We start from the raw sequence: 13,993 nt of genomic DNA on the forward strand, positions 1-13,993 counted from the left end.
CCTATTTCTGAGCAAATAGAGAAATATATATACGCAGTTCACTTTTGCAGTTATTTGGACTAAAAGAGTGTGCTGGCCTATTTCTGGGCAAAAAGACCAAAAATATATACGCAGTTCACTTTTGCAGTTATTTGCACTAAAAGTGTTTACTGTCCTATTTTAGTACAAAAAGAAAAATATATACGCAGTTCACTTTTTTAGTTATTTGCACTAAAAGCGTTTACTGGCCAATTTCAGTACAAAAAGAGAAGTACCGTATTTTTCGCCCTATAAGACGCACTTTTCCCCCCCAAAATTGGGGGGGGAAAGGCATTGCGTCTTATGTGGCGAATACTTCAGTTTGTATACTGCCGACCGCATGCTGCGCAGCGCGGTGGCGGGTGTATTAGTAGGCATGGATGAGGGAGGAGGGGCCGGCATCCAGCTCTGTAACTACAGCGGGCCCGATGCAGTCACTGTATTCTGCTACACCGGGCCCGCTCACTGTAGGAATCCTAACTGCAGGCAATGCTAACAGTAGTCTTTTATGCAGCCTGTATTTACGATACTAACTTTCCGGCAGCCAGCAGGCAGGAGGCTGAGCTGGCGGGCGGGCGCTGCCCGCCCACTTTATGAATGAAGAAGGGAGAGCCGGCACGTGACATAGTGAGTTACGTTGTCAGCGCCCGCCCGCCAGCTCAGCCTCCTGCCTGCTGGGTGCCGGAAAGTTAGTATCGTAAGTACAGGCTGCATAAAAGACTACTGTTACGGTACCTTAATCAGCATACAGCATTGTCTGCTGTTAGGATTCCTACAGTGAGCGGGCCCGGTGTAGCAGAATACAGTGACTGCACCGGGCCCGCTGTAATTACAGAGCTAGATGCCGGCCCCTCCTCCCTATTGGGGGTCATTCTATGGATAGCACTGTTATGGGGATTTGTGGATGGCACTGTTATGGGGGTCTGTGGATGACACATAGCGTAAAATGCTATTTATGTGTCATCAACAGATCCCCCATAACAGTGCCATCCACAGTCCCCAATAACAGTGCCATCCACAGTGCCATCCACAGTGCCCAATAACAGTGCCATCCACAGTCCCCAATAACAGTGCCATCCACAGTGCCCCCCATAACCGTGCCATCCACAGATCCCCATAACCGTGCCATCCACAGATCCCCATAACCGTGCCATCCACAGACCCCCCATAACAATGCCATCCACCGACCCCCCATAACAGTGCCATCCACAGATCCCCATAACAGTGCCATCCACAGATCCCCATAACAGTGCCATCCACAGATCCCCATAACCGTGCCATCCACAGACCCCCATAACAATGCCATCCACCGGCCCCCATAACAGTGCCATCCCCAGATCCCACATAACACCATTAGGCACACCTTTTGGTTCAAATTTTTTTTTTCTTCTCCTTAAAAACCTAGGTGCGTCTTATGGGCCGGTGCGTCTTATAGGGCGAAAAATACGGTATATACGCAGTTTACTTTTGCAGTTATTTGAACTAAAAGAGTTTGCTGGCCTATTTCTGAACAAAAAGAGTAATATATACACAGTACACTTTTGCAGTTATTTTCACTAAAAGCATTTACTCGCCTATTTAAGTCCAAAAAGAGAAAAATATATGCTGTTCACTTTTGCAGTTATTTGCACTTAAAAAGTGTTTAGTGTTGCATTTCAGCAATACAAGAGAAATATATATGAAGTTCACTTTTGCAGTTATTTGCGCTGAATGCGTTTAGTGGCCTATTTCAGTACAAAAATAAAAATATGTACGCACTTCATTGTTCCAGTCATTTGTCGCGAAAGCGTTTAGTGGCCTTTTTCAGTACAGAAAGAAAAATATACACGCACTTTAGTGTTGCAATTTTTTGTGGCAAAATGGTTTAGTGGCCTATTTCAGTACAAAAAAATATATATATTCGTCACTTTTGGGGGTGTTTTAATTTGCTTTAATTTATTTAGTTCAGCCAAAAGTATGTCAGACAGAGAAGTTCCAGTCCATGCACAGAGGAGTGGCAGAGGCCTTAATGTTTCTGGCGCAGGCAGAGGTCGCAGCAGAGTAAGGGGGCGGGGCATCAGGAGTTGCAGCGAGAGGCCTGAGCTCCCGGTATCATCTAGCAGTCGTGTCTTGACCACCAGCAACCAAGCGGTTCTTGATTGGTTAACTCGGTCATCCACTTGATTCCAAGTGACATCAGACACCCTCAGCCAACTGTTGGTTGGTTCATCAGACACAACCCTTAGTTGTCATGGCCCAGGAGCAGGCCCTGGGCTCTCACCTGTCCTCAACCTGCCTCTATCCATGTTGGATGTTCCCTCAGCCAGAGAAGTATTGTATGCTGTGTGCTCAGCTCCACTATACAGTAAGTACGAGCAACTAGAGGACAGTCAACATACTGCCCAGCCAAGATCTGAAGGAGACATCCCTCTCTTCCTCTGCTAGGTGGGCAAGTAGTGATGAGGAGAGGCTCCTGACCCAGCGACCGTTGAAGAGGATATCAGTGACATGCAGACACTACTCGATGATGATGAAGCCGATCGAACTTGGGAGCTGGGTGCAGAAGGGGCTTCATCATCATCAGGAGAAGAGGGTGGCAGCTTGCCCGTGAGGCAGTGGCTAAACCAGCAAGGTGGTAGCATGGTTCGGAGTCAGCAGGGTGGCAGCAGTGGGAGGTCGGTAGCAAAACATGCCCAGGGTAGACCATCTGCTTTGCTGCAGGCTTCCTGACTGGGAAGTAGTAGTGCAGGGGTTCATGGAAGCAGCGGCGGTAGAAGTCAAAATCACCTACTCGGCCGTATGGCAGTTTTTTGTCAAGCCGCCAGCGGAGGTTAACATGGCCATATGTAGAATATGTGGGCAGAAGGTGAAGCGTGGCCAGGGTGCCAATGTTGGAACCACGTCCCAGCGTCAACATATGCAGCGTCACCATAAAGTGGCCTAGGAGAACCGTGACTCTGATGTGGTGGTCCAGCCTGCCTGCTGCATCACCCAGTGGTACGCACACAGTTTCAGGCAGTCAATGCTCCACCACCTCAGCCGAAGGGAGCTGTCTGTCATTCCCATATTTTGTTGGTTCAGATGCTCATCCTATTACTACTCGTCAGTCATTCCGGCAGCAATCAATCACAAAGCAATTGCCAAGAGACAGCAGTATGAGTGCACTCATCCAATGGTGTAGAAGCTAAAAGTGCTTCTGGCCAAGTTTCTGGTGCTGCAGTCCCTCCCTTTCCAAGTGGTGGACTCTGCACTAGTGATGAGCGGGAGGTGCCATATTCGATTTTGCGATATTTCGCGAATATTCAATTGAATATTCGTGATATATTCGTCGAAATCGAATATTCGTAATTATTCCAACTATCGCAAATAATATGCGATTTAATTAATCGCGTATTGCGATTTTTCTTTTAATAGTATAAGGCAACGTCCTTATGACTAATTGACTATGGCTAGGCTAATATGTGTATTTTACGAAATTTCGTAATATTGCTCTAACTTCGTCTTTTAGAATATTCGTTATATTGCTATAACTTCGTCTTTTAGAATATTCTAAAAGACGAAGTTAGAGCAATATTAAGAATATACGTAAAAAGTTGAAATCGCAATTCGATTATTATAACTTGAATGAATCGAATTGCGATTTCAACTTAGCACTGCTATATTCCATAGGCTAGAATAAACTAATATGGATTATAGAAGTACTAAGTTGAAATCGCCATGCGATTACTTCGAGTTATATTAATCGCATGGCGATTTCAACTTAGCATTGCTATATTCCATATTAGGCTAGAATTAACGAATATGGAATATTGCAGTACTAAGTTGAAATCGCAATTAGATTAATTCAAGTTATAATAATCGAATTGCGATTTCAACTTAAGCACTGCTATATTCCATATTCGTTAATTCTAGCCTACTATGGAATATAGCAGTGCTAAGTTGAAATCGCCATGCGATTACTTCGAGTTATATTAATCGCATGGCGATTTCAACTTGGACCTGGTTCACTATGGTTGGCTTCAATGGCTTGGTAGAATTAGCGAATATGACGAATGTATTCGTCATATTCCACAAAACGAATATACGAATGTATTCGTTATATTCCACAAAACGAAGATATTCTCCATCTTCGTTTTAGCCAACTATTCATCAACTTCGCGAATTCTAGCAATCATATAGGAAAGTTGACTACAGAGACAGCTAAGTTTAATTCGCTATGCGATTATATTACTTAGCTTTTTTTATAAATAGAATAATTATAATAATTATCAGGTATTATAATTATTCTATTTATTTTAAAAAAAAGCTAAGTAATATAATCGCATAGCGAATTAAACTTAGCTGTCTCTATAGTCAACTTTCCTATATGATTGCTAGAATTCGCGAAGTTGATGAATAGTTGGCTAAAACGAAGATGGAGAATATCTTCGTTTTGTGGAATATAACGAATACATTCGTATATTCGTTTTGTGGAATATGACGAATACATTCGTCATATTCGCTAATTCTACCAAGCCATTGAAGCCAACCATAGTGAACCAGGTCCAAGTTGAAATCGCCATGCGATTAATATAACTCGAAGTAATCGCATGGCGATTTCAACTTAGCGCTGCTATATTCCATAGTAGGCTAGAATTAACGAATATGGAATATAGCAGTGCTTAAGTTGAAATCGCAATTCGATTATTATAACTTGAATTAATCGAATGGCGATTTCAACGTAATTCTCAAATCCAACAGTACATTCTAGTATATGGAGACGTTCCCATGGTGATGGGGACGCTCCATGAGCACGGAAGCAACGGGCACTGACTGGAGCATTAAAAAAAAAAAAAAAAACGCATATTCGATTTCGCGAATATATAGCACTATATTCTATATATTCGCGAAATCTCGAAACTGCGATATTCGAGAAAAAAATTCTCAATTCGAATATTCGCGCTCAACACTACTCTGCACCTTTCAGAAAACTAATGGCTTGTGCCGAGCTGAGATGGAGAGTCCCAAGCTGTAATTTCTTTGTCAAAAAGGTAGTACCAGCCCTGCACAAATATGTAGAACAGAAGATGGGCCAGTCCTTGAGCCTGTCAGTGTCTTCCAAAGTGGCCTTCTCCTGATGCTGCTACCTCCAGACTCTGTCATTGTGCCACCTGGTTGCCTCCTCATACTGCCGCCAACTCCAGACTCTGTCATTGTTCCACTCGGTGGCCTCCTTATACTGCTGCCAACTCCAGACTTGGTCATTGTGCCACTCAGTGGTGTCCTCATACTGCTGTCAATTGCTGGCTGGGTTTTTATATACCAATCAAAACCCAACCTGGAGCGTGGGGAGCAGCCACCCACCCTGCACTTTGGCTGCTTCCAGCAAGAGCTGGCCCGGATCAGCTCTACAGCCATACTAAATAACAGCTAGTGTCAGTTAGCACTAACTGCAGCCGACACTTAAAATGACCGGCTCTTACCTCACCGAGGCCAGGAATCTCGGTGACACATACCTTCCGTCAATGACGGACCCTTGTACCTTCCTACATACCTCCCACCTTTATTCGACCCTGAGGGTGTGAACACTTGCCAGACAGTGTATGCAGGGCAGGGCAGGGCATCTGCATTTCCCTGTAACCTGCCTGCCCTATGTTCCACAGAAAACTTAAAGTTCTGTAGAGACAAGAACCACTTGGTGACCCGAGCATTCCTCTCTTTGGCTTTGCTCATCCACTTGAGAGGGGAGTGGTCAGTCACCAGATGGAATTTTCTCCCCAACAGATAATAGAGGAGAGACTCGTGTGCCCACTTGATGGCCAGGCACTCCAGTATACTGTACCTAGTCTCGGCTGGGGTAAGCTTTCGGCTCAGGAAAACAACGGGATGTTCCTCCACATTGATGTCCTGAGAGTGTACAGCTCCGAGGCCTACTTCAGAGGCCTCGGTCTGTACCACAAACTCCCTCTTGAAGTCGGGCGTCACCAATACCGGGGACCCACACAGGGCAGACTTCAAAGCGGAGAAAGCCTTTTCCGCCTGTTCATTCCACTGAATCGTCACTGACTTGCATCCCTTCAAAAGGCCTGTCAATAGTGCGGTGACTGTAGCAAAATTGGGGACAAGCCTCATATTGTACCCCACCATACCCAGGAACGACTTTACTTGCCGAGTAGTAACAGGTCGGGGGCCGGGGCCAATTCCTAATTGCCTTAAATTTGTTCACCTGAGGTTTGATCATTCCGCGCCCAATTACATACCTCAGGTACTTGGTCTCTTCTAACCCTATAGCACACTTTTTTTGGGTTAGCGGTAAAGCCAGCCTTCCTAAGGGAGTCAACTACAGCCTGTACTTTAAGTAGGTGACTTTCCCAGTCGGTGCAATGGACAAAAATATTGTCCAGGTATGCCGAAGTGTATCGACGATGTGGACGGAGTACATTGTCCATTAGCCTTTGAAACATGGCGGGAGCGCCATGCAGACCAAAGGGTAATATCTTGTACTGATACAGCCCCTCTGGCGTGGTGAAAGCAGTTAATTCCTTGGCAGTCTCCATCAAGGGTACCTGCCAGTACCCTTTGGTGAGGTCCAACACAAAACAGGCTTTGCCTAACTTCTCAATAAGCTCATCTACTCGGGGCATGAGATACGCATCAAACTTGGACAACTCATTCAGTTTGCGGAAATCGTTACAGAATTGAAATGTCCCGTCCGGCTTGGGTATTAAGACTATCGGACTGGCCCATTCACTTTTTGATTCCTCGATGACACCTAGCTGGAGCATTATCTGCACTTCCTCCGCGATGGCTTGTCACCGAGCCTTGGGTACCCGGTATGGTTTTAACCGGACTTTTGCCTGAGGCTCAGTGACAATGTCATGCCAGATTATGGACCTGCGTCCAGGGAGGTCCGAGAACACATCCATATTCCTGGCTTCCTGAGCCTGTTTAGAGAAGAGGCTGTCAGCAATTTTCTCTGTGGCAGCCGCTTCCCTTGCTTCAGACAGAGGGGCCGAAACGGCTTCCCCTAGGAACACTGGTTGTGGGCTGTCTTCCGTGCAGGTTTCCCTATCTTTCCAGGGTTTGAGCAAATTCACATGGTACACCTGCTGTGTCTTTTGCCTCCCTGACTGGTCTACCTTGTAATCTACCTCTCCAATTTTTTCAAGTACCTCATAGGGCCCCTGCCACCTAGCTAGGAACTTACCGTCTACAGTCGGTACCAGAACCAACACCCGATCCCCCGGGTTAAAGTTCCAGACCCTACTCTGGGCTCGCTGTGCTGCCTCAATATGCTCCCTAACCAGAGGTAACACTGTTTCCATCCATCCTTGCATCTGGGTGACATATTCGACAACACTTTTGTGTGGTGTAAGTTGGTGTTCCCACACCTCTTTGGTGAAATTCAACAGACCGTGAGGGTGTCTGCCGTATAGCAGTTCGAAGGGTGAGAACCCAGTAGAGGCCTGGGGCACTTCTCGCACTGCGAACACGAGATAGGGCAGAAGAAGGTTCCAGTCCCTCCCATCCTTACACACCGCTCTGTTTAACATATTTTTTAACGTTTGATTAAACTTTTCTACCAGGCCATCCGTTTGCGAATGATACACGGACGTTCGTAACTGTTTTATGTGGAGAAACTTACAGAGTTCCCTCATGACCCTGGACATAAACGGGGTCCCTTGGTCAGTCAGAACCTCCTTAGACAGACCCATTCGAGAAAACATCTCCATTAACTCCTTAGTTATGAGTTTGGCTAATGTATGACGCAGTGGCACTACCTCCGGGTACCGAGTGGTGTAATCAAGGATGACCAAGATGTGTTGGTGCCCTCTAGCGGACTTTGGTACTGGGCCTATGAGATCCATAGCGATCCGCTCGAATGGAACTTCAATAATCGGGAGAGGAACCAGAGGACTATGGAAATGTGGCTGGGGGCTGGTTATCTGGCAGGTTGGGCAAGACTTGCAATATTCTTCCACCTCTCTAAACACACTGGGCCAGTACAACCGCAGTAGAATCCGGTCCTGCGTTTTCTGCTGGCCCAGGTGTCCCCCAAGAACATATTGGTGGGCTAACTCCAACACAAGCTTGCGATACGCCTTGGGCACCACCAGCTGTTCAACATGCTCACCCCGTAGTTTATTTACCCGGCACAGCATCTCCTGTTGAACCACAAAACGGGGGAGCATAGACTCGGCCCCCGGTTGTTGCGGATCACCCTCAACTACTACCACATTCTCCCAGGCTCGGGATAGTTGGGTCCTGGTGCTGTGCTGTACCAAACTTATCTCCGGAGACGTTGAGGTCTGCCAACTCCGGACCCGGTGGCAAGTCCTCCACGTCTCCCACCATCACATTTAGCGGGGTTGTCTCCCCCTCTTCCACCAAAGTGGCGGTCACCCCTACCGCTGGCCCTTCGGACTCAGGGTCCCAGGGCTCTGATCTCCCCCCTGAGCCGGGCCACTCTGCTAGGGTTACGTCTGTCTCCCGGGTACTGGTAACTTTCGTATCCAGCCATAGTGCTGGGAAACCGGGAAAGTCTCTCCCAATTACAAACCAGATTCCAAAAAAGTTGGGACACTATACAAATCGTGAATAAAAACTAAATGCAATGATGTGGAGGTGCCAACTTCTAATATTTTATTCAGAATAGAACATAAATCACGGAACAAAAGTTTAAACTGAGAAAATGTACCATTTTAAGGGAAAAATATGTTGAATCAGAATTTCATGGTGTCAACAAATCACAAAAAAGTTGGGACAAGGCCATTTTCACCACTGTGTGGCATCTCCCCTTCTTCTTACAACACTCAACAGACGTCTGGGGACCAAGGAGACCAGTTTCTCAAGTTTAGAAATTGGAATTCTTGTCTAATACAGGCCTTTAACTGTTCAATCGTCTTGGGCCTTCTTTGTTGCTCCTTCCTCTTTATAATGCGCCAAATGTTCTCTATAGGTGAAAGATCTGGACTGCAGACTGGCCATTTCAGTACCCGGATCCTTCTCCTACGCAGCCATGATGTTGTGATTGATGCAGAATGTGGTCTGGCATTATCTTCTTGAAAAATGCAGGGTCTTCCCTGAAAGAGATGCCTGAATATATTTTTCTGCATTGATGGTGCCTTTCCAGACATGCAAGCTACCCATGCCACATGCACTCATGCAACCCCATACCATCAGAGATGCAGGCTTCTGAACTGAGCGTTGATAACAACTTGGGTTGTCCTTGTCCTCTTTGGTCCGGATGACATGGCGTCCCAGATTTCCAAAAAGAACTTAGAATCGTGACTCGTCTGACCACAGAACAGTCTTCCATTTTGCCACACTCCATTTTTAATGATTCCTGGCCCAGTGAAAACGCCTGAGCTTGTGGATCTTGCTTAGAAATGGCTTCTTTGCACTGTAGAGTTTCAGCTGGCAACGGCGGATGGCACAGTGGATTGTGTTCACTGACAATGGTTTCTGGAAGTATTCCGGAGCCCGTTCTGTGATTTCCTTTACAGTAGCATTCCTGTTTGTGGTGCAGTGTCGTTTAAGGGCTCGGAGATCATGGGCATCCAGTATGGTTTTACGGCCTTGACCCTTACGCACAGAGATTGTTCCAGATTCTCTGAATCTTCGGATGAGGTTATAGACAGTTGATGATGATAGATGCAAAGTCTTTGCAATTTTTCGCTGGGTAACACCTTTCTGATATTGCTCCACTATCTTTCTGCGCAACATTGTGGGAATTGGTGATCCTCTACCCATCTTGGCTTCTGAGAGACACTGCCACTCTGAGAAGCCCTTTTTATACCCAATCATGTTGCCAATTGACTCAGTTAGTGTTAATTGGTCTTCCAGCTCTTCATTATGCTCAAATTTACTTTCTCCAGCCTCTTATTGCTACTTGTCCCAACTTTTTGGGGATTTGTTGACACCGTGAAAATTTGAATCAATGTATTTTTCCTTTAAAATGATACATTTACTCGGATTAAAAGTTTGATCTGTCATCTACGTTCTATTACAAATAAAATATTGACATTTGCCATCTCCACATCATTGCATTCAGATTTTATTCACAATTTGTTTAGTCTCCCAACTTTTTTGGAATCCGGTTTGTAAGAGTTCATACTGTAATTTTGTGGTGACGGCCACCTCATGAGTCCACCTGCCGGCCATCGTTGATAGAGAGACCAGGGTGGTGGGATAGTCCTTTAAGTCTCCATGAATACACACTATGCTGACCTTTTGGTCCGTATATTCGGCGGGCCGTACCAGGGCAGCTCATACCAGGGACACCATGCTCCCTGAATCCATCAGAGCCACCGCCATAGTGTCCCCCACTTCCTCCTGGCATAGGTAGCTATTGTTTATAGTCTCGGAGGTTCCTGTGGCACACAACTTCCTGGCATATAATGAGTGGCGGTAGCCATAGTTGGTGTCCATGGCTTCACCCTGATGGGGACAGTCGGCCCTTATGTGTCCAGGCTCCTGACATCGCCAGCAGACCACCGGGGCTGGGTCTACAGGAGGTACGTCCCGGGCGGGTTTGGCTGGCACTGGCCGCCGGGTCTGGGGTGGAGATTACCGGGGTTTGACTTCCCCCACCAGGTCGACCATCTCCAAGGAATTACCCGGAGACACCTAGCTGATCCAGTGCTGGAGGGGGCACAGCAAAGCCCTCCAGAACATATCCGCCAAGAGACGGTCCAGCATAGCAGTGGGGGTCAGTACGTCAGGCTGCAGCTATTTTTGCAAACAGTGTAACAGGTCATAATACTGCGGTCTGGCGGGTTCAGCCGGGTTAAATTCCCACTGATGCACTCGCTGGGCCCGGGCCAACACATTCACCCACAGTCTCGACAGGCACTCACCTTTTACGGTCAGGTAGTCGGCCGCTTGATCATCGGGAAGATCGAAAAAAACTTGCTGGGGTCCAAACTCCAGGAACGGAGCGACGACCTCAGCCCACTGGTCTCGGGGTAACTTTTCCCTCACGGCCACCTTTTCAAACACTGCCAGATAGGTCTCGATGTCATCCGAGAGGGTCATCTTAGGGATCGCCGCACGGACAGCTTTCCTGGCATCGTGAACGCTCAAGGATGCTCCTGCCGCTTGCAAGGCCCTCACATGTTGCAATAGCAGCTTGTTAGTTTCTGGCTGCTGCTTGTTAGCATCCCGCTTCTGCAAGCTAGCCTCCACGAGGGCCTTCACAACCGCCTCCATTTTGTCAAGGGACAGGGGTCGTAACCTTTCCGGCTTAATGTAGGACATGCACTTGTGTCGGGGAAAACAAAAACTTTTCGGCCTTCAGACCTGCCTCACTGTGTTTGCCCGCTTCCGACACCAAATGTGGAGATTCGCTCAGGTAGGCAGATTAGCGGACGCAGTACAGAGGCAAAAAAAAAAAGACTTTGACTTAAACAGTGCAGTGTTCATTCACACATAAACAAAAATGACAGTTCATTGTCTTGGTGTTCATTCACACCATGGCAAGTCCAAAGAACAAACAGCATTCACCTTGTCAGCGGTTTTGCATCAGCCATCCACAGCAGGCTTTAGGGGGCCTGTTTTCCAGCAATGCAGCTCTCAGCCCTTTAGCACGGCACACCTCATGCAGATCTCAAAACCACAGAGTATCCAGAGCTTCACTGTGAAATGGAGGATGAACCACACAGCTGAGACTGCTGGCTGGGTTTTTATATCCCAGTCAAAACCCAGCCTGGAGCGTGGGGAGAAGCCACCCACACCTATATTACACTTGTGTGTACCCTGCACATGTAGAGACACTAATTTTTGTATTTTACATTTAGTCAGAGACTATTGGTTGCCTACTCTTGACATGTGCATTTTCTGTTTTGTGATATTTCTTTTGTAAAAATTAACTTTTATTATTTATACATTTAATAATTGGTGAAAACTTATATCTAACCTACTTAAATTAATTTTAAAACTATCTGCAGTTGGCTCTTGGTGTGCTTGACTTGACGTATTTTCTCTTATAACAGCCGTTTGGGCAGTAATAGCTGTTACTTTAGCTGGCTGTCTATTTGCACTATCTACTTATTCATATACTTTGTATCTGCTAATGTGTTATATCAGTTGCTTGCTATACTGCCTGCAGGCTATACAGTGTTGATGCCTATTGGCACTGTATAATAACGCTGTAACTCTTATTGGTAGCTATGCATATGCTGCGCTGAATGCCTGCCACCTATCTACTTTCATACATTCGCTCTATTGGATTCTAGCGGCGGCGCAGTCACTTGCTATTCTACCTGCTCGCTACTCAGTAGCTTGCACACTCTATCTGAGTCCGCTGTAGTCTAAAATCTGAAGCGCTGGTGTTTGATATGCTTGTATTCCTTCTGATATTGTGAGTATAATAAAAGCTGGTTTTAGAAAAAATCTACTGCGGTGCTTCACTATCTTTTGCCCATTTGGTTTGACCAATACAGGAGAGCCAAATAGATGTGTGGCATGGAAACAGTGATTGGCGTATTGATAAATATCAACACATGCTAAAGTGGTCGGAATGGCACTTGATGGAGAGCAGAGCGGTTTTAAACTAATGGATTACTGAACAAATGCTGACTGAGTGAAGGCGGATGCTCAACAGACAGAAAACATTTTTTGGGGGGTTGTTCTTATGACGGATCATAAGAAGGGCAAAATAAACAGTGACATCAACACAAACTTACTGCTGAGACCCTCTCTCCACTCTGTCAGGGCAGTGGGGGGGGGGGGGGGGCTCTACTTGTATCACCGTGTAACAGAACAGATTCTGTAAAAAATCTATGTGGAATCAACTGATGATGGTGTAAAAGGAGTGCACTCTTTAACTCTATAGTATAATCTTGGGCCTCTGCACGGTTCTTTATACCTGATACTAACATTTACCTATAAGGATAAGTTCACACTTGAGTTATTTGGTCAGTTTTGGCCCCATAACTTACTAAATAAGTGAAGTATGAAGTGATTCTAAGAGTGCTGCCTCTCAACTGCCTGTCATACAGACGCAAAGTAACTGTTTCACTACCACACAGCGGACTCCCTATGCATGTTTCTGTAATACACAGTGTTGTACACAGATATAAAGGCTCCCTGCAGCTGTGAGATAAGGAATCAGCTCTCATTGTCTGGACACTGTTTGTGTAACTCAAGTTAAATGATCTTGACTGACATTCCACTGTTTGGCCACAAGATGCTGGTGTTTCATAAACACGCTATTGCGTCATCTGCCAATTTGACGGTAAAAACATGACGTTGCAGGACTGGACTGAAAGGGTTTGAAGTACGGTTAGAATGTGTAACCTGACCCCAAAGCTGCTGGCAGAGGTTGTGTTGGTGGTTCTAGAGGGTAATGTCAGACGGACAGTGATGGTAAGGCCTGAATTCGAGAGAGACACCCTAAAGAAAATATCCTCCCTGCTGGAGAGAGCCCAGGGAAGACGTGCTTAAAAAATGTAGTCGCAGAGCCACTTCTTCAACCTACCACAGCGAGATGGAGAGAACCTAATGCAGTACTCCAACGCCCTACAGGAGACGTTAAATGAAATACAGTGGCAAGACCCAGAGGTCATGGGAGCCTTCTGGGAGGTGGACCAGCTACTACGTGACCAGTTCATAGTGAGGCTCTCCAACAAGTTCTCACAGGACAAATTGCAAGAGATTGGATTCAGACGCCGGCCGACATGACATTCTACAGCGTCTACCTAGCCGCCGTGGAGAGAAAAGAAGGGCACATGTCTGTGGCGGTGAGAGTAGTGAGTATCACCAATGCTACAGGGGACCGGTGGGGGTCTGAAGACTCAGAGTCCTTGAAAGATGTGGTCCAGGCCCTGCGGACAGAATTGAGAGAACTTCAGCTGAAAGTGTCCCAGATGAAGACAGGATCAACCCGGCCCTGGGAAATGACCCCAGCACCCCGCGCCACTCCATCCAAGATAATGGAGCTCATCAAAAGAGGGCCTCTCTGCTGGGCTTGTCGACAGCACAGCCATATGGCCAGAGAGTGGCCAGAGAGTGCCCA

General features: G+C 46.5%; 1 protein-coding gene across 1 annotated transcript in view; it reads right to left on the reverse strand.

Annotated features, from left to right (window-relative positions):
- LOC122926364 (sialic acid-binding Ig-like lectin 16) overlaps positions 1 to 11,187 on the reverse strand; it is a 139,755-nt gene extending 128,568 nt beyond the window's left edge. The window contains exon 1 of the mRNA XM_044277739.1: positions 11,092 to 11,187. Coding sequence (XP_044133674.1) covers positions 11,092 to 11,187 — 96 coding nt within the window. The remainder of the gene's footprint in view (positions 1 to 11,091) is intronic.
- Positions 11,188 to 13,993: the final 2,806 nt, after the last annotated feature.

This window comes from Bufo gargarizans, chromosome 2, assembly GCF_014858855.1.
Source record: "Bufo gargarizans isolate SCDJY-AF-19 chromosome 2, ASM1485885v1, whole genome shotgun sequence".
In the NCBI taxonomy this organism is placed as follows: domain Eukaryota; kingdom Metazoa; phylum Chordata; class Amphibia; order Anura; family Bufonidae; genus Bufo; species Bufo gargarizans.